Source organism: Trachypithecus francoisi, unplaced genomic scaffold, assembly GCF_009764315.1.
Source record: "Trachypithecus francoisi isolate TF-2019V2 unplaced genomic scaffold, Tfra_2.0 Lachesis_group16, whole genome shotgun sequence".
Classification (NCBI taxonomy): domain Eukaryota; kingdom Metazoa; phylum Chordata; class Mammalia; order Primates; family Cercopithecidae; genus Trachypithecus; species Trachypithecus francoisi.
Window position 1 is genome coordinate 98,691,317 of NW_022681461.1, and position 20,568 is coordinate 98,711,884.

Consider the following 20,568-nt stretch of genomic DNA (forward strand, 5'->3'; position numbering starts at 1 on the left):
GGGTCTGAGTCAAAGCCTCACCCTTGGCTGGACCCCGGCCCCACCCGCCCTGCAGCAGATAGGCGCTGTTTGTTTTCTCTTGAACGTGGGTTCTCGGGCTTGGGCGTCTGGCTTTTCCGACCGGGTCCCGCTTGGGGCTCCACACAGTGGCGGCCTGTGAACAGAACCGGCGCCGTCAATCGCCCTTTGTCCCCAGAGCTGAAGGGAGCCCCTTGGCGGGGCTGGCCAGGGAAAGGACAGAAACTGCCAGGCCCCGTCCCTTCCCAGTTTTCTGCACCCTCCCTCGTCGATCCTGAGCACCAGTTGGGAGCCACGGGGGCTGTTTCCCTTTGTCCCGCCTCTGCTGCCTGTGGGGAGCTCCCTTTGGTGCACGATAGTCTGCCCTGCCCGTGTGGTCAGGAGAACTGGGGCTGTTCCAGCCCCGGCTGACTCCCCCTCTCCTTCTTCCCAGCAAGTGAAACTGGAGGAATTTGGAAGACCAAAGATTGACGGGGAACTGAAAGTCCGGTCCATAGTCAACCACACCAAGCAGGACAGGTGAGCGGGGGGCGTGCTGTGGGCTGGGTGGCATCCCGCCAGGGTCTGGCTCTCCCTGCCAGGGAGCCGCTCCTAAGTGGCTCTGGAAGCCGGGCCTTCCTGTGGAAAGAGCTGCCTGGTGGTGGCTTGGTGTTGTTCAGTTTTAATTGCTTCCTTCCTTCTTGTCAGCGAGCGGGCGCCACAGCAGTGGGGCTTTTGTGCCTGTGGCGGGCACCAAGCTGGGCTGGGGCAGCCAAAGGTGAGGGCCAGGCCTCTCACTGCCAATGCTCAGCCTCCGGGGACCCAAGACAGGCCTAGAGTGGTCGGATGAGCTCTTTGCTAAATGACTGCCGGAGAGTGTCCAGGCCCACGGTGGCCCAGGCTTGTCCAGGGCCCTCCTTATGCACCTACTGTGCGCTGGGGCAGGGGTCACGGCAGATCTGGGTCCCGCCCTCTTAAGGCTCCCAGTCCAGTGCAGAAGCAACTGGAAGTGGCCGTCAGGGCTCAGTGCTGCACAGGAAGCCCTCGTGGGGGGATGCAGGAGCCCCTTGAAGGGCTCCTGACACAGCCTCAGTCACGAGGGTAGGGAGCCAAGGAAAGCTTCCTGGAGAAGCAGTGTAGGAACAGCCGAGACCTGACTGAGGCTCAGCATTAGCCTGGCGAGCCAGGTGAGGGCAGGGCTCACCTGGAGAGGGAGCTGCGTGCCAGAGCCTCAGGCTCAGCTCCTGCTGCCTCCTCGGAGCAGAGCACACAGTGCTGGGGTGCTGATGCCCCGCTGCGCTGCCTGGCCCAGGTACTTGTTCCTGTTTGACAAGGTGGTCATCGTCTGCAAGCGGAAGGGTTACAACTACGAGCTCAAGGAGATCATCGAGCTGCTTTTCCACAAGATGACCGACGACCCCATGAACAACAAGGATGTCAAGAAGGTGGGGCCTTCCAGGTCTGCCCCCCACCACCCAGGAACGTGGGGGTGGCCTGGAGAGAGGCACTGGGTTCCAGACCTCAAGGGAAGGGGACTCGAAGTCAGCCGCTGATGCTGGCCGGGTGGGTTGGGGTGAGCGTCCCCACCCTGCAGGAAGCCTCCCCTCTGAGTCACTGCCTCACCATCATGACCCCTGCTCCTCGCCAGGCCCAGCGAGATGGGTGAGCGAGAGCAGAATCCCACTCCCACTTCAGTGAGGCGACTGGAGCAGAGGGGAGAGGCCTGCCCAAGGCCTCTAGCGAGGGTGGGGTTTTTAACCTTGGCTTTCCATCTGACCAGCCTGACTCTAGCCCATGTTGTCCCTTGTAGCAAGCAGGCTTTCCTCTCCCGTCCCACCCTGCAGTGCTTGGAGGAGGGCTGTGGGTAGGTCTGGCTGTGACTTGTCCAAGACTCTACATGTAGCTGACCCGGGGCCTGTGGCTGCTAGGGCGGGGCCAGGGCTGCAGGGGTGGGGCCTGTGGCTGCTGGGGCGGGGCCAGGACTGCAGAGGTGGGCCTGTGACTGCCAGGGGGTGGGGCCAGGGCTATAGGGGCGGGGCCAAACCTGCTGTGGGGCAGGACCGTGGCTACAGGGCTATTGCTGCCTGACTCTCTGGTTCAGTCCTGTTTCAGCTGAGGCTTTTGCCCATGGCACTTGAGCACCTACCATGTTCAGCCCTGGTGGGGCGGGGGGTGGGGGGTCAGGAGCCCATGTTCTGAAAGTCCGGGCCCTGGCATCCAGGGCTGGCAGTGTAGCCCTGGTCCAGACCCAGCGAGTGCAGGCTGGATGAGCCGTTGAGGGTGACCCTCCCTGCCCTGTTACCCAAAACAAATAACGGGCCCACAAGGCAGTCCCTGCCTCCAGCACCCAACACTCGGGGAAGAAAGTCCTTTCCCCGCTGACTGCCCCACCCCCAGCCTGGGCACTGGAGGACGTCCCACCTGCCAGGGCTCCTGGCGCCCCCACACCGCAGCACCCACCACAGGGCCGGGCCGAGCCTCTCACTGACCGTCTCCCCCTTCCTCTCCTCTCCTCATGCTTCCTAGTCTCACGGGAAAATGGTAAGCACCTAGCGCCCAGGTCCTCCCACCTGCCTCAATCATCCCAGCCTGGTGCTGGCACTTCTGCCCGGAGCCAGGGAACCCAGGGGCCTGAGGGCCCGGGCTCCTGGTTTTCTTGGTCCTCCGTCCTCCTCTCCCTCTCCCGATGATGAAATGTTTTGTATTCACGATGAAAGACCCAGGAAGACAGTGTGAAAGGAAAACCCCATGACCCTCAGTCGCTGGAGCTCGGGCCAGAGGCTGGGGTTTCTTGGTCTCTCTTCAGCTCTCCATCATCCTTTGTTTTTCTGTGTTCTCTCCCTCCTCCCTCCCTCTTCCTCCCCTTTTCTTCTCTCTTCCTTTTTCTTTCCTCTTCCCATCCCTGCACCACCCTTCCTCTCTCCATCCCTCCCTTCCTTCCTCTTTCCCGCCATCTTTTCTAACCAGTGGGCTCCTATTTGCCAAACTCTTTTTTCTGAACCACTTTGAAAGCCCTTTGTCCAAGAGCTTGGAGAGATGGCGAGGCCTGTGGGGTGGCAGGGAAGGAGGCAGGTGTGGGTTGCTCAGTGGGGAGTGGCTTCGCAGAGGGTGCCCCAGGCCCATGGCTGTTCCCTGCCTTTTTGTTGTTATTGTTCTACTTCAGAGAAGTGAGTTTTTTTTAGCATCACATTTAGGAAGTGAAAGTGGGTGGTCAGGCCTCGTGGAGAGGCCCTGGGTGGGGCCCTGAGCTCATCCTCCCTGGGGTCCTGCCCGCACGGAACATGCATCTACATATCCACTCGGTGGAGCATCCTCGCACACGGGCACAGGCAGGTGTGCAGATCTGCCCATGCACATGTGTGTGCAACCACAGGAGAGCACACACAGCATGGGTGCACATGCATCATACATGTTAGAACGTGTGTGTACCTGCAGGGACGGACACAAGTGTGTGTGTACACATGCTCACAGGAGCACTGGGCACACTCAGGCACAGGTGCACACTCATAGACACACGTGCAGGCACAGATGCACACCCATGCACACGGCACACTCGTATGCATGCACAGGTGAAGGCACAAGCGCATATGTATTCTCACGTGAGGATGCGGGCACACAACTATGCATACACGCATACAGAGACACGTGTGCACATACAGCGTGGGCAAGAGTGCAGGTACACACATGAGAACATATGTTCACACAGGCACAGGCACCCATGTGTGTGTGCATACACACACGTGCACATACCGCACAGGCAAGAGTACACGTGGGCATGTGCCAGGATGTCTGAAGCCGTGTCCGTTGCAAGCATGGCCCCTCTCCCCCGCAGTGGTCCTACGGCTTCTACCTAATTCACCTTCAAGGAAAGCAGGGCTTCCAGTTTTTCTGCAAAACAGAAGATATGAAGAGGAAGTGGATGGAGCAGTTTGAGATGGCCATGTGAGTTCCAGGGTGGCAGCCCCCAGGTCCCACGCAGATCAGTTGTGTGGGGGGTGGAAGCCCAGGTGGATTGTGTCTGTGACTCCTGTCAGACCAGGGGTGGAGGGAGGCAAAGTTGGAATGTCAGGAACACAGACAACCTCCATCACCCCTGGGACGCCAGCCTCCCTCGGTGACATCCTCTTTAACGGTCGATCCAGAGTGAGAGGGCTCTCCCTCTGCCATAGCCTGTCCCAGGCAGGCTCCGCTGTCCTGCTGGAATGAGCCATCCCACCCTTGAGGCTGAGCCTGGCATGCCTGGCCCACAGAGCAGTGACCGGCTGGGAGTGGCCATGATGCCAGAGGATTCCTAGTGACCCCAGTCTTCAGGGTCTTATGGGCTGGTGGCTTGACACCTGTTTTTGAAGCCACAGAACTATTTTTCTATGAAATCCAAGAGGTACCCCTAGATATGCGAAACAGAGAAAGGTGATGAGTGGGTTCCCAGAACACGGACCCTGGAGGGCCAGCAGGGTCGTCTGTGCTTGAGCTCTGCGGGCAGGTGCGCTCGCCTCTCTGACCGTTTCCATTGGTGAAATGGAGAGGGGAAGGCCTGTGTTCCGGACTTCTTGGGAGGATCGAAAGGGAACCACTGGACACAGCGGGGCCAGGGCCTGGCTCATGGGAATAGATGCAGCCAGCTGGTTTGCACCCAGGCTCTGTGGGGGAGGCCTGGGGCATCTCCTCTTCGGCCACTTGCTTTCCCTGGCCTGTCATTTTCTCCCCAACATCCTATTGTGGAGAAGTTCAAGTGTTCATGGAAGCTGAAGCAACATGATGATGAATAGCCGTCTTCTCACCACGCCGCCGCCATCCGCATCACCCCACCCTACCCCTGGCCATCCAACAGCGGGTCTGTGTCAAAGTGAATTGCACACCAGTGCAGCCTCGCTATGTACCTCAAGGGGCCCAATATTTGTTTAGCTTCTGAAATGTCAAGCTTATATCCAATGAGGCAAACAAATCTTAAGTATATGTTTTCTGAGTTTTAACAAATGCCCACACCTGCCCACATCCAATCCCAGTCAGGACCTTAGACCACCGCCCCCACCGGGAAGGTTCTCTCAGGCCAGTGCAGCAGTGTTAAAGCTTCCTCTCTGACCTGCCTTCTACCAGCAGGGAGTCTGGGCCCCGAGTCTGCCCCGTGTCGGGGGCAGAGCCAGGCTTGGAGTCCAGGCCCTTCCGGATTCTGTACAGCCTTGGTCTGGAGCCCAGCTGGTTCCCAGGATGGCCACATGACAGGGCTTGGGGAATCTGGTGGGTGTAGCATCTGCTCTCTTTCCCTCCTGCCAGGTCAAACATCAAGCCGGACAAAGCCAATGCCAATCACCACAGTTTCCAGATGTACACGTTTGACAAGACCACCAACTGCAAAGCCTGCAAAATGTTCCTCAGGTAGGAAACCCCGTCCTTCAGCCCTCATGCCCACCCCAGGTCCCTGAGGGAGCTTAGTGTCTATCTGTCCTGTGTTCCCTGTGGGAGGCCCTGAGGGGTTAAGGGAGCATATCCCACAAGAGTCAGGCCCGTGCCAGGCATGGTGGCTCAAGTCCCAGCACTTTGGGAGACTGAGGCAGGCGAATCGCTTGAGCCCAGCAGTTTAATACCAGCCTGGCAACATGGCAAAACTCTGTCTGTACAAAAAATACAAAAGTCAGCTGGGCGTGTTGGCCTGCACCTGTGGCCCCAGCTACTCAGGAGGCTGATGTGGCAGAACTGATTAAGCCGTGGAGATTGAGCCTCCAGTAAGCTGTGATGCCACCACTGTGCTCCAGCCTGGGTGACAGAGTAAGACCCTGTCTCAAAAAAAAAGAGGCCCAGCCAAGCCCTTAGAGTTTCAGATCTAGCCAGGGGGTGATTGTTCCTGGGTGCCCGGGATGCTGTGTGGGGCGGAGTGGCAGGCTGGGGTAAGTAGGAGAAAGCAGGTGTCAGGCTGTCTGGTAAAGGAGGGTCCTGGTTACTCAGGGCTATGAGGGATGTGCGTGCTGGGAGGGAGCCAGCCAGGTGAGCCTGGGGGGGAACAAGGGCCTTGACCTTGGCAGAGAGGCATGAGGAGCCGGCCCCAGCCTCGACCTCACCTCCCGCCCTCCCCTGTGCAGGGGCACCTTCTACCAGGGATACATGTGCACCAAGTGTGGCGTCGGGGCACACAAGGAGTGCCTGGAAGTGATACCTCCCTGCAAGTTTAGTGAGTACTCCCTGAGTCCCTGACTGTGCCCACTCACTTCTGCCCTCTACCACCCGGGTACTAGGCCTCAGACACCATCTCCCATGGGGCAGGGACCAGATGAGGACACCGGTGCTTATGTGCCCTGGGGCAGCCACCCGCCACACGTCACACACTTATCAGTAGACACAGCCGGGATGAATTCCATTCCAAGCCCTCTCTCCTAATGGGTACTTGAAGACCCCTCCCCATTTCCTACATCCCCTGCCGCGCTCCAGGAGGAAGCTTCTGGAATCTCCACCCCCAAAGCCGGCACAGAACGTTCTCGATAGGTGCATGGAGGTTTCTCATCACAGAAACGCCGGTCATCCTGGCTTCTCCCAGCGGGTGAGGCCTGGCCATCAGTAGCTGTAGCCGTGTCAGTAAATGGTTCAGACACACGCACATGCGCGTGTACACACATGGCACTTACAGTGGTTCCTTTCTGTTCATGCCCCTCTAGGGAAGCTTGAGGCTCAGGGAAGGGAGAGGGTTGAGCCAGGCTGGCAGTGGGCAGAGGCAGAGATGCGCCCTGGAGGCTCCCCTGAAGCATCTTGGGTTGGGGGGCGTACATTTGGAGTTGTGCCCAGCTCAGGGCAGCTGGACAGCGGTGCAAAGCCTGAGATGGCTCTTTACAGAGAAGTTTCAGACATCAGGATGTCACCTCCATCATCAGCCCCAGAAACTGAGGCTTGAAACTTTCGGCAATTTGTCTAAACTTATTAGCGGAGCTTCCATTCAACAAAGAGCCCCCGGTGGCCCCAGGCCGAGTATCTGGGTCTTGTCTCCTTGGGCCTCCTGGAAGTGTTTTAAGACAGAAAAAGCCAGCTTGTCACCCGGAGACGCCAGCGCCCGGAATACATTTTGAGCTGTGACTTTAGATCAATAGTTAATTCACCATTTACTGTGAGTGCCAGCCCAGTACCCTAACCGGAGGAGAGGCCCAGAAGGTCAGCCCAGACCCCCTTGTCCCCACCACAGGCCCAATGCAGTCCCCCAACTGTGCGCAGGATCCCGCAGCCCCTGGAGTTAGTACTGGAGGATTCTGCAGGCAGCCTGTGGGCTGAACACGGCTTTTCAGCTGTGTCCATCAATACTGCCCTCTTGTGGCCGCATGTCCCTCTCCCAGACGACGGGCTGCAGCCACTTAGAACCTTTTTTTTCTTTTTCTGATTCTAAAAGTAATACATTTACTTACCAAAAATTTGGAGAAAAGGAAAAAAAGAAATGAAATTTTAAAGAAAAAGCATCACCCGTGCACTTACTTAGAAATAATGAAAGGCAGGATTTTGGTATATTCCTGCCAAGTTTTCTTTTTCTGTGATTTTTCTGTTTTGCCCCCGATTATTACTGATTTTCCATAGAAAATTGGAAAATGTAGAGAAGTGTAAAGGAGGAGAGAAAAACTACTCCTGCTATCCCCAGGCAAAGCCAGCTGCCACGAGGCCCCGGGCACTGTCCTGCTTTCTGCGGACATGCGCGCCCGCCCACCCCACCTCTGTACGGTTTTCAATTTTTCCTAGTATGTGTAGTTAGGGTTCCACCAGAGAGGCAACTGCAGGTCTTTTGGAAGCCAGCGTTGCTGTCTGCATTCTCCCATGTCCTGGCAGTGCCCTGGCTGGCAAGGGGTCCACCAGAGAGGCAACTGCAGGTCTTTTGGAAGCCAGCATTGCTGTCTGCATTCTCCCATGTCCTGGCAGTGCCCTGGCTGGCACCAGCTCCATTCTCAGGGACCTGGGACTCCCCTGTGTCCTTACCCCTCTCCTCATCCCTCTGCCGGGGGACACTGTCCTTGCCACTTGTAGCCATTTTTCCCTTAAGAATGTCCAAGCTCCCTTCCCTCTGGTCCAGGCTTCTACCTTTGCTCTGTGGTTTGGCTCTGGGCAGTGTTCCTTTGACCATTGTAGCTTTCACCTCTGGGCTGTGCCCGGGCTGGTTTAGCTGTTTGCTGCCCATGGGGGCCGAGATGTCCCAGAGAGATACTGGCCTCTCCTGAGAGCCTTTCCTGTGGGAAGCCTTCATCAGGCACAGTCATAGCTGCTGTCCAGCTGGCTCCCCTGACCCCTGCCCACTAAGCTGGAACCTGTTCTCTGGTGTCTATGGATACCTGTCTGTCCAGGGCTGTCTGCACTGTGAGTGCTGGGTGGGGTGGAGGTCACGTCAGCCATGTGTGTAAGCTGTTGGGCTCCTTGCCTCCTCTGGTGGTGGGTGGCAGCCAGCTTGCCAGATGGCTGGGCCCTAAAGGGTCTTGGGAACATTGGCTCTCCTGACACGCTGGGGTCTTGTGTCCTTGAGCATGTTGGCATCCGGGTGTCTGAGCTGAGGACGGCAAGCAGGTAGCATGCGTACCAGTACCTCCTCATCACTTGCCCCAGCAGGCATCACTAAGCGATTGTGGAAATCTCCCCATTGCATGCCAGGTACCACCCAGTGATCCAGGCAGCTGCTGCCATTCAAAAGAGGTGGCCCAGGCGGGACAACCTTTTCGCCAGCTTAGATCTATTATCCGGTCCGAGTTCTCCCACGGGCCCCCTAAAGCCAGAGCTCAGAATTTGCTGCCAGAAGTAACCAAGAGGCTTTCACAGCCATGACCTTGGACCTGCGTGTCCATGAACCATGTCCAAAACAGACCACTTTGTAGCTTGGCTCACTAACCATCTTAAGCTTGTCCCAGAGGCTTGGGTCAGTGTGAGTGAGAGCCACACGGGGCCTTGGCATCGGTGGCCTCCCCTCTAACACCGGACCTGCTTCCTTTCCAGCTTCTCCTGCAGATCTGGTAAGTCCACAAACTGTTTCCCCTCCCTCTGCTCCCGCCCCCGCCACAGCCCTCTGTGCCCAGAGCCAGAAATACCCAATTGTCTGCTTCTCACCACTCCTGGAGCCACACCGGCTTGGATGAGCCACTTTCAGTCACAGGAGGCCTCTGCTTTCCTTGGTGGGTGTCAGTAGAGTCCTCCTAGGGGCCCCAGTGGTGTCTTCCTATCCCAGCTGCCCCCCCTACCATTCCCTTGCCCACTGGCTGCTCGCAGCTGTGGGTACAGCTCTGGGTCCTGCGTGCCAGCCCTCCTGTCCCTGAGTCCCCCAGTTGGCTCAGAGCCCTCTCTTTAGCTGATGTGGGGATGGAGTCACTTTGGGGGCTTCATGTACCCCTTGAGCTATGAGGTCCACATGAACCAGCCTTCATGGAGGAGGGAAACTTCGTTGTATTTGGCATTGTGTGTCCTAGATGGAGACCACAAAGCTCAGGCTCAGAGCAGGTGGTCAGGGCAGGCTTCCTGGAGGAGGTGGGGGCTCGTGGTAAGGAGTGGGAGAGGGAAGGGCACAGACCTTCCAGGAATGGAGGTGCACAGAGGTGGAGTATATTGCCAGGGTGGGAGTCACATAGTGTCCCTCTCCTCCCCTGCTCCTATCTTGATCCCTCCATCTGGGAACAAGTGGGGACAGGGAGGAGGGGGTGGGTCAGTGCATTGGCCACAGTCAAGGAGCAGCTTTCTCTCATCACTGTGTTCTGTCCTTGTCCTCACAGGACGCCTCCGGAGCAGGACCAGGTGAGTCATCTGGTCTTGGGCCCTCTGCTGTCACCCATGTCAGCCGTCACCTGGGAGCTGAGCCAAGGCCCAGGTGTGGTGATAGCCGGGTCTGCCCAGCCACCAGCTGCTCCAGGCTCCTGGATGCTGCCGCCTGGGGCCCCTCCCTCCTGCCTCTCTGGCCTCCTTGGCACCTCCTTGGGAGTTGGCTCTGTTTCTGATAAGGCAGCAACAGGCTGTGGGGACAGGACCCAGCCTGCAGAGGGGCAAGGGCCTTCTGCCCAGGGAGGGGCACTGAGCTGCAGCCAGAGACTTGAGACCAAAAGGTGCTGCCGTCTTCCCACCACGTCCTCCATCCCCTTCCTGCCTTGCCGTGGGTTGCTTAATGGAAACATGCTTTTAGACACAGCATAGAAAGCATCGTGTTATCTGCTAACTTGAGTGCAGTCCAGGCAGTGCTCAGTACAGCCTCACCCTCATTAGCAAAAGACAAAAGATGAAAAACACCACTACTGCTGGGACCAGGCGGGAACTGGGCTGGGAGACATGTCGGCTCTTTGAGAGCTGCAGGCAGGGCTGGGTCGGAGCAAGGCTTGTCTAAGAGCAGCCTCCAGATTCCCTGGGGGCACAGTCAGGATCCCCATTTCAGGCCCAGAGCTCCTCTTTGAGCTCTGTGGCCTTGGGCAAGCTGCTGGGCCTGCTGACCCATCGCCCGTCTCTGACACGAGGGATCCCTCGTCTTCTGCCCCGCACAGCTGCCTGTGGGCCACAGATCTCAAGGGTGTTGGAAGAAAGCACGAAGTGCCATCTGAAAATAAGTTGCTGTTCCGTGATGACCCCTGAGTCTGTTTATTGCATCAATAATTTGCTTATGATATTTATCAAAAAGACACGAGGCTTATAGGAAGGATTTAGGGAGGGGAGATGCAGGCACAGGGCTGTGTGTGCCGGGGGAGGCCGAGCTCGGTGATGGGGTGGGCTGCGGGCTGGGGCCAAGTCAGTCACCGAGCGAGCTGCTGAGTCACTGAGTGAGCTATCCTGTCCTTTGCAGGTCCCAAGATGGTGGCCATGCAGAATTACCATGGCAACCCAGCCCCTCCCGGGAAGCCTGTGCTGACCTTCCAGACGGGCGACGTGCTTGAGCTGCTGAGGGGTGACCCTGAGTCTCCGTGGTGGGAGGTGGGTCCTGGGGCCTGGGAGGGTTGAGGGTCCCCAGCTCCGGCTCCTGCCTGCTCCCTGGGGCAGAAGCATAAAGTCCTGCACATCCCCAGGCAGAGGCAGAGGGGCGAGAGATCACCAGGGAGGAGGAGGCACAGGGTGGCTAGCAAGGCCTGTCCTGCCTCAGTGCCCCTGTTCTGCACCATGGCATGCGTTCTTGGGAACCTTAACCTGGTCTTCCCCCGGGTGTTTGCTTTCACATGGTAGGGGATGCAGCGCCCCTTCCCGGGAGAGGCCCTCCTGCGCTGGCACCCAAGCCTTTCTCCATTGGCCCCTGTCCTTCCTGCCTCTGTTGTGTCCCATAGGCCCTCCTCAGGCTTCTGCCCTGGCCATGCCATGCCCACCCTCCTCCCCACACCTACCTCAGTTCAGGTCAGCAACCTTCACGCGATCATGGGGTGAGTGGGCAGGTTCACTCCTTCCCCAGGTGGGCACAGATGGCGTCATCGTGATGTGGTTTATGGTTTTGAGCCAGGAACGTGCTGCTCTGTTTCCAAGGTGCGCAGAGTGGAGACCTCTGTGGGTGTTCATCCCCACCTTCAGCCGATGGCTGGGTTGTAAAGGGTTCTGGGAGCATTTGCCTTCCTCCTGACACACTGAGACCCCACGTCCTTGAGCATGCTGGCACTGGGGCGTCTGAGCCAAGGACTCAGACACCTGCTCCTGGGCCCCTCTACCAAGCCCCAGTGCTCAAGGGAGCCCCAAGACCCACAGGTCAGCAGAGCACCACAGGACCTTGATGGCACTTAGCCCAGCAAGGCAGCCTCCCGTGGGAGCTGACGTTAGAGCCGAACGTGTATTCATGTTCAGGTTACAATGATGCTGTGGTCATTTTGTCATGGTCATTCTCAGTCCATACTCGGTGATGAATTTCTTGTCCCAGACCCTACATTCATGTAACAGGAGGTTCAGAGGGCGCAAAAGGACATCTGTGCTGTGCAGAGTCTCAGTCCTGCTCTGTCCCTCCCTGGGTATGAACAGGACTGCCAGCTTCTTGGAGGGCCTTGCAGAGGTGCTTTGCCGATTTGCCAGGCCTTAGTGCTCTCATGTCTAGGGTGGGACCCCCGGCACCTCCCTGCCTTAACTGGCTCCCAGGTCAGCTGAGGTCGGGAAGGAAGATGTTGGCTCTGCCACCCTCCAGGACCGGGATTGAGTCCATCTCAATGGCCCCACACTCCCATAGGCCAGGCTCAGCCCCCTTGCCCTAACTATCTGTTTCCTCTGCCAGGGTCGTCTGGTGCAAACCAGGAAGTCAGGGTATTTCCCCAGCTCGTCTGTGAAGCCCTGCCCTGTGGATGGAAGGGTGAGTCCTTTCCCACAGAAGCTTTCGGAGCACCGTGGCCTGGGTGCTGAGGGTCCTGGGAGCTGTCTTCTCACGTGGACATTTTTGGCTTCTTCGGGACGTCCTTGCTAAATTTAGGCTGCTGTGAGCTGCTTCCTGGAGCCGGAGCCCAGAGAGAAGATGGGTGGGGGCTGCGGGGCTGCACGCTCTCCTGTGTGTAAAGGGCTCAGCCCATCGGGTGGCATCTCGTTGTGGTTTTAGAAACACCAAAATGGGCATCTCTGCAGCAGCTATAATGGGATGAAGACCAGCCAGCTGCCTTTCACCAGATTTCGGGGACTCTATAAGTTCTCTTGGACTATTACGCAGCCTTAGAAGAATAAAAAGGCTCCTCTCAACCATATGGATTCAAAGCTAGACTTTATGCTATTTAAAACAAAGGCAATATGGTATTGCTTTCATCTCAGGGGTATGGAGCAGATTCTCAGCTGTGTGACGAAAGGCAGCAGTCAGCCTTGAGTAAAATGAGTTACCCCACCTCCACCCCCAAAAAGGACAGGTCAGAGTGAAAGTGTGAAACCTCTGAAGGTGCAGGGGGTGGGTGCCCAACCCCAGTGTGGCAGCCCCGGTGCCCCCCACCCCAGCCCCGGTCCTGTCACCCTTTGTGCCACCTCTGCTGAAAGGGCAAGTGCTCAGCACTTAGGGTGCTTTGGATGACCAAGGGGACCAGGCACCGGGGAGGACAAGGGTCACGAACTCACTAGGTGGCCTGGGGCAGGTCCCTTCCCTTCCCCAGGCCTCAGTTACCCCATCTGCATGGTGAATAGGGTGCGCGGGTGAACAGTCTCTGAGACTGTGCCCAGCCTGCGGCCCAGTGAGGCCAGGGTCGGGGGCTGTAGCTAGGGAAGGAGCCCTCCCTGCTCACTGGAGCGGCAGCACCCACCTGAGTGTGGCCACCACCAGACCCCCACCCCAGGGCTTCGGGACCTCTGGAGCAGGGAGCTTTGGCTGTGGGTGTGCTCACGTCCACTGGCTGAGAACTCCCCACACGTTCGGTCCTTGCCCTCCCAAGGGACCATGTCAGTGTTAGCTGGTGGCTATGCCGGCATCTGTTCCGTCAGACCTGTGGGGCATCTACCCAGAGATGAGGTTGTCCCGGCCACTGCCCTTGGGCACCTCCCAGGCCAAGAGCACTGGGGCTAAGTCCACAGACGGTCCCATCCAGGGCAGCCAATGCTGGGCCTGGGGGTTAGGTCACCGACAGCGACCCCCTCTGAGCCCTGCTCTCTGGGTGGCCCTGGGGGGACGTTAACATTCTTGTGCTTTGCCACCAGCCACCCATCAGCCGGCCGCCGTCCCGGGAGATCGACTACACTGCATACCCCTGGTGAGTGGATTGTGGGCTGCGTATGTGGGCATCTGGTGGCCTCTTTGTTATGGAGGCATGCCCGCCGGGTCTGGGTGATGCCTGTGAGTGGCCCGGCAGGGTGGAGGCCCCAGGCTGCCTCTTGCTGTCTCCAGGGCACTGAGCCCAGTGGCTCCCAAATGCCTTCTCCCTCCTGGCCTATCCTTGCCAGGAGCCTGGGGGAGTCCCCCTCCTGTAGGTGGCTGTTAACCCTCTCTAAAACAGCTCAGCTGGCTCAGATATTTCAGGGAATGAAACCCTTTTAAAATTTTATGTGCACTATGTAAAAGTGGTATATTTAAGGTCACAGGTGTAATCCACTTACTGACTTAATATAGTTGCTTGATGGGAACAGTGAGGCTGTTTGAAATCACAGAAGTCCCAACTCTCCTGACAGTGTGGCAGCAGATTCTGGGAAGGCACTCGCCTTGGTCTTCCCAGGGTGGGCTTCAATGCCCCCCAGACGTACAGGTGGCAGGAAGAGCTTCGTTTCAAAGTCTGTTCAAAATTCAACTGACATAGATGTTGGCAATCTCCAAGGTGTTACCAAAAAAATCCACATAAGCAGTTATGCCTTTACTGCTTTTGAAATAGTGAAAATATATTTTAGGAAGGAAATTGGATCTACTGAATACTCTGTACTCCTCTGGCAGGCCTTCGGGGTCTGTAGAGCAGAAGACAGCGCATGGGACTGGCTGGCGGCCACAGTCACCCCTCTCTTTCACCCCTCTCAAGATCTGTCCTGAGCCTCACTGTATCCCACCGTAGGCAGGGTCAGATGCCAGACCCCACCCACAGTGGTGTCCCACTCATAGGGACCCAGCCTGTTCTCTTGGGTTCATTAGGAGGTGAGCTCTCAGATGAGGACTGCAGAGTACTTCATGTGGCCTGCCACGCACGGAGGGCTGGGCGCCCCTCAGACGCTGTCCTCCCTGCGTCTCTCGTTTCCTCCTGGCCCCCTCCTGTAGGTTTGCAGGTAACATGGAGAGGCAGCAGACGGACAACCTGCTCAAGTCCCACGCCAGCGGGACCTACCTAATCAGGGAGCGGCCTGCTGAGGCTGAGCGCTTTGCAATAAGCATCAAGTAAGTGGTGGCTCTGGGCTCGAGGAGACCCATCCCCCAGTGCCGTTCTGAAGTGGAGACCACTATCCTCTCCACGTCCTGAGCTTGTGGGGTTGGGGTGGACATGTCATCTGTTGCCCAAGTGAGGACATTATTGAGATGAAAGTGGTGCTGAGGACTCAGGGGGTCTCTACAGGTGTGCTGGGCAGGGCCTGAAACCCTGTGTGGCATGCACAGATGGTCCAAGTTTACATCACTCCTGGCTGCCCTGTGGGCTAGGTTGGACATTTCTGGGTTATAGGAACAAGATAAGCTCAGGTACAAGTGGGTGGGTGAAATGCTGTGTGAGCTCAGGGATTTCCCCAGCAGCCCCACAGGTTGAGACAGTGGACCTGTCACACTGCTCTGAGGCAGCCAGGGGCCTAGGAGGGTGTCTCCTGTGACTACTGCTGCCTTGCAGCTTTGGCACAGTCTGGGCATCCTCTTGCCCTATGCCCTCTCCCTGGGAGCTGCCTCCTCTTGCCCTATGTCCTCTCCCTGGGGCGTAGTTAACTCTCCAAGAGACAGACCCTAATGGGCTGGAGCCCACCAAGCACTGAGCTGGTGGGACATTGCTCACCTGAAAGAAAATTCTCAGAAAGCCTTCTGTATGCCTGGCCTGCAGGAGGCTAAGATGGGCCTTGCTGACTGGGAGCTGGAGGTGGGTCACACACACTCATGGTACACATTAAATCCAGGGAGAAACAAGTTGGGTGCTTTATGTAGGCCTCACAGAGGACCAGGCAGCCAGGCCACCATTTGTTTAACAACTGTTTATTACATTAGCTGATTTCCAGATGTTAAACCAACCTTGCATTCCTGGAATGTCCCACTTGGTTGTGGTGTGGAGTCCTTGCTATGTGTCTGGTTTATATAGATAAATACAGTCATGGGCCACATAATGACATTCCAGTCTGTGAGGGACCCCATATGTAGTGGTGGTCTCATAAGATTATAACAGAGCTGAAAAGTTCCCATGGCCTGGTAACATCACAGATCAGCCCATTACTCATGTGAGTGTGGTTATGCTGTTGTGAACAAACCTACAGTGCTGCCAGTCATATAGAAGCATAGCAGAAACAATTCTGCACATACATAGTATGTGATCATTGTAATACCTGACTGTGTTATTGGTTTATGGATTCACTATACAATACTTTTTATTTTAGAGCATACTCCTTCTACTCATCAAAAAAATACTTAATTGTAAAACAGCCTCAGGCAAGTCCTTCAGTAGACATTCCAGAAGAAGGCATTGTTATCATAGGAGTAAAAACAACAACAACAAAGAAAAAAAATAGAAGAAAGCTTATAGAATAAGGATACAAAGAAATAAAATATTTTTGTACAGCTGTACAATATATTTGTGTTTTAAGCTAAGTATTATTACCCAAGAGTCAAAAAGTTAACAAAAATTAGAAAGTTTATAAAGTAAAAGAGTGACAGTAAGCTAAGGTTAATTTACGATTGAAGAAAGAACATTTTATTTATTTATTTATTTTTTATTTATTTATTTATTTTGAGATGGAGTCTCGCTCTGTTGCCCAGGCTGGAGTGCGGTGGCGCGATCTCCGCTCACTGCAAGCTCCGCCTCCCGGGTTCACGCCATTCTCCTGCCTCAGCCTCCAGTGTAGCTGGGACTACAGGCGCCCACCACCACGCCCGGCTAATTTTTGTATTTTTAGTAGAGACGGGGTTTCACCGTGTTTGCCAGGATGGTCTTGATCGCCTGACCTCGTGATCCACCCATCTCGGCCTCCCTGAGTGCTGGGATTTCAGGTGTGAGCCACTGCGCCCAGCCAGAAAGAACATTTAAAAATAAATGTAGTGTAGCCTCAGTGTCCAGCGTTGATAAAGTCTACAGTGGTGCACAGCAATGTCCTAGGGCTTCACATTCACTCACCACTCTCCAGCTCACCCAGAGCAACTTCCAGTCCTGCAAGCTCCAGTCTTGATAAGCGCCCCATACAGCTGTCCTTTTTTTTTTTTAATCTTTTCTACTGTGTTTTTACCATACCTTTTCTATGCTGACCTCATGTTACAACTGCCTACGGTATTCAGTAGGTCTGTTAGCTTGGGAGCAATAGACTGTGTCATCCAGCCTAGGTATAGGGTGTGCAGTAGGCTCTGCCGTCCAGCCTAGGTGTGGGGTGTGCAGTAGGCTCTGCCGTCCAGCCTAGGTGTGGGGTGTGCAGTAGGCTCTGCCGTCCAGCCTAGGTGTGGGATGTGCAGTAGGCTCTGCCATCCAGCCTAGGTGTGGGGTGTGCAGTAGGCTCTGCCATCCAGGCTTATATAAGTGCACTCCGTGGCGTTCGTACAGATAGAAGTGCCTGCCTGCACCTCTCAGAACAGGTCTCTGTGGTTAAACACCGCCTGACGGTATGGGAGAGAGATTTGGTTTGCCAACTGCTTGCTAAGGATTTCTGCCTCCATAGTCATTAGGGACATTGGGCTGTAGTTTTCTTGTAATGTCTGTGTCTGGCAAGGGGGTGGGTGGCATTCAGGGGAGGGGTATGGGGGCTGCTCTGTAAGGTCACATTTGAATTGAGACCTGAGAACATAAAGGGGCCTTGAGAACAGAAGGAGGTGAGTGTCTGGCAGGGGCAGCAGCCGGTGCCAAGGCCCAGACAGGCTTGTGCTTGGCACCTCTGAGAAGCAGGCCTGAGGCCTGGCTGGCCAAGTGGACATGCAGGGAAGGATGTCAGGAGATGTCAGGCCTGGGCCCAGTTGCTCCACAGGGAGGAGGAGAGGCTCCTGGTGCCGAAAAGCAAATGAGCAGAAGCCCAGGATAGGAGGCCTTAGCAGGGCTGGAGGCCAGGAGAGGCGGGGAGTTGAGCAGCCAGGGATTCTGGGCCCCAAATGAGCAAGGAGGGCAGGCAGGCAGGTAGCCTGAAGGTCTGGGGTAGGACAGAGCTGACAGGGAGTGGCCCTAGGGGCTGGGGACGAGGGGCTTTGCTGCAGCAAACACAGAATGAGCCTGGCTGCCAAGGGGGCCGGGGCCACGTGGCCCTCATGCAGTGACCACCGGGGCCATGTGTTTGCCCAGGTTCAACGATGAAGTGAAGCACATCAAGGTGGTGGAGAAGGACAACTGGATCCACATCACAGAAGCCAAGAAATTCGACAGCCTCCTGGTAGGTGACTCGCGGCTCCAGTCGGCTCCCATCCCCAGCCACGGGGAACAGGTGCTTCCTCCCAGCCCTGAGCAAGTGGCCATGTTTCCTGTGAGGACTGATTCTTTCCAGTGTGGGAAAGGTTTAGGGAACTAGTTTTTAAGGCACTCGGACAGCTAGAGCTGTGTCACAGCCTCCTGAATTGGGACTTCTGACCCCCAAAGCCTGGGCAAGGTGGTTGACCCTGGTGGACAGTGCAGGGGTGGGGTGAGGACAGCCCAGGCCACCAGCATCCCCAGATTCCTTTCGTGCCCATCCTCCTGCGAGAGCAGAAACTGACGCCCAGTGGGGCTTCCAGCTGGGGCCTGGCTGGGTAGCCTCGTTATACATGTATGGCTTCAAACAACTCCTTCCCTGACTCACCCCCACCCTCCGTCCCAGCCGGAATGCAGTTAGAGGCATAGTCCTTGAAATGATTTTAAAGTTATGCCTACATTTTCTTTTCTTAATTACAAAAGTTGTATATATTGAGAACTCCTGACTAGAGGCCCCCAAGCTCTTAGCTTCCCCACTGTGGCCACAGAAAAGCACAAGGTCAGGCAGAAATCCATAATCTCAGGCTGGGCGTGGTGGCCTATGCCTGTAATCCCAGCACTTTGGGAGGCCAAGGTGAGTGAATCACTTGAGGTCAGGAGTTCGAGACCAGCCTGGCCAACATCGCAAAACCCCATGTAATACGAAAATTAGCCGGGCATGGTGGCACATGCTTGTAGTCCCCACTACTTGGGAAGCTGAGGCACAAGAATTGTTTTGAACCCAGGAGGCGGAGGTTGCAGTGAGCCGAGATCGCACCACTGCACTTCAGCCTGGGTGACAGAGTGAGACTCCGTCTCAAAAAAACAAACAAACAAAAAATCCATAATATCCCATCCCCACCTCCAGAAAAAACAAAAGTGGAAACGAGTGTTTGCACCTCAGTGAGTCCTCAGGACCTCTCTACATGTAGCAGCTTAGGTGTGCTTTATATTATATACATAATAACGCTGGCAATACCCCAGCTGATTGTTAGTGGACTTTTCAAGGCCACACACACTGACCATCAATGAATCTTTCCCTGACTGATGGCCGCATGGCTCTCTGTCACTTGGAGATCCTGTTATTTCTAGAAGCTTGCCCCAAGTGCTGGATACAGAGTTTCCGTTTTTCCATTATAAAAGCTGTTGGCAGTCAGCATCCGTGCTGGTCCGTCTTTTGGCATCTTTTGCAGATTATTTTTTCTAGAAAGTTTTTGGGGGAGTTGCTGGTACCTTCGAGGTACTGACCACCCACCATGGGCTGGGGGGGGAAGTGGGGAGTTCTGAGGAGTCCAGGAAGCTAGTCTCCCCCACATGAACCAGGAGGTGGGAGAGGGAGGCCAGGTCACTGCGGGAGGACTTCTGGAGGTGGCAGCTGTCAGTGAGCGTGTATGCCCTGCAGGAGTTGGTGGAGTACTACCAGTGCCACTCACTCAAGGAGAGCTTCAAGCAGCTGGACACCACACTCAAGTACCCCTACAAGTCCCGGGAACGCTCGGCCTCCAGGGCCTCCAGCCGGTCCCCAGGTAACGCCCCAGCCCAGCCAGCACACCAGCACTCCTCAGAGGGGTCTGCCCTAGCCCATTTCTCAGGACCCAGATCCTGCCCTCACGGACCCAGGCCAGGAGTCCCACCCTTGGGAACATAGCCCCAGCCCCCCGCCTGCGCCCCCAGCTGTCACAGATGCTATCGTGTGGTATCTCCTGGGCCACGTGACAGGCGGGGCTCTGCACCTGCTCAGAATTGCTGCTCTGTCTTGGCTCCCTCATCCAGAGACCAGCGGGGGTTGGAGGGGCCAGGTCCAGGCAGAGACCCCTGCGCATGGAGCTATCACTGGTGGGAGAGAAAAGGGCAGGCCCACCCATTCCCAGATCCCCATCTGTGCCCAGCCCCTGGGCCTCCTCTGTGAGAGGCAGCCTGTTTGCAGATTGGACTCCTCAACCCAGAACAGGGAAGGCCACATGGAATCAGGGGCAGGGGCAGGCCCAGAGGATGCAGCTTCCCGCTCAGGACTCTGTCCAGAGTCACCCTACATCCTCCAGCCCGCAGGGACCTGCAGGGCCATGGGTCCCACACAGGCCGAGCGGGACAGGAAAGGAACAGCTGGGCTTAATGAGGGCATGAGAGGAGGTGGTCCCCATTTGCTCTCGAGGACGCAGGTGCAGAGATTGGCTCCAGGGGTAGCTCAGGTGTGGCTGAGCGGCGCCTGTGCCTGGGTGGGGCTTGACAACCCACACTGCCCCCTGCCTCCTTTGCCCCCTATAGGGCCTTTCCTGCCAAAGGGCCTGCCCCGCCCCATGCCCCCTAGCCTGTAGCTGTGCCCACCGTGACTGTGCATGGATGCCCTGCTGCCCGCCTCACGTTCTCTCTCGCCTCTTTGCAGCTTCCTGTGCTTCCTACAACTTTTCTTTTCTCGGTCCTCAGGGCCTCAGCTTTGCTTCTCAGGGCCCCTCCGCTCCCTTCTGGTCAGGTACCGCTGCTCCCCAGGGCGTGGGGGTCCAGGCCTGTGGCAGCTGCCTTGGGAGACCCAGCACGGAGCTGCCCGCTGGCCCCACAGCCCTGCCTGACATGGCCACAGTTGTCCGCAGTCTGGCGCAGGGTGGCGGGGAGGAAGGGGCTGGGGAGCCCAGGCAGAGGCTGCTGCAGGCACCTGAGGACACGTCAG

At 56.6% G+C, this 20,568-nt stretch overlaps 1 protein-coding gene across 2 annotated transcripts in view; it reads left to right on the forward strand.

Moving 5' to 3' along the window:
• Window positions 1-20,568, forward strand: part of VAV2 (vav guanine nucleotide exchange factor 2) — a 232,918-nt gene that overhangs the window by 205,593 nt on the left and 6,757 nt on the right. Inside the window, exons 13-26 of one of the 2 annotated variants that reach the window (XM_033238640.1) lie at window positions 452-537; window positions 1,310-1,442; window positions 3,830-3,939; window positions 5,272-5,373; window positions 6,075-6,163; window positions 8,941-8,957; window positions 9,708-9,729; window positions 10,760-10,887; window positions 12,155-12,229; window positions 13,543-13,595; window positions 14,582-14,698; window positions 17,763-17,850; window positions 19,306-19,429; window positions 20,287-20,373. In XM_033238640.1, the coding sequence (XP_033094531.1) occupies window positions 452-537; window positions 1,310-1,442; window positions 3,830-3,939; window positions 5,272-5,373; window positions 6,075-6,163; window positions 8,941-8,957; window positions 9,708-9,729; window positions 10,760-10,887; window positions 12,155-12,229; window positions 13,543-13,595; window positions 14,582-14,698; window positions 17,763-17,850; window positions 19,306-19,429; window positions 20,287-20,373 (1,231 nt within the window). The remainder of the gene's footprint in view (window positions 1-451; window positions 538-1,309; window positions 1,443-3,829; window positions 3,940-5,271; window positions 5,374-6,074; window positions 6,164-8,940; window positions 8,958-9,707; window positions 9,730-10,759; window positions 10,888-12,154; window positions 12,230-13,542; window positions 13,596-14,581; window positions 14,699-17,762; window positions 17,851-19,305; window positions 19,430-20,286; window positions 20,374-20,568) is intronic. The other variant, XM_033238639.1, reaches the window with a different exon arrangement.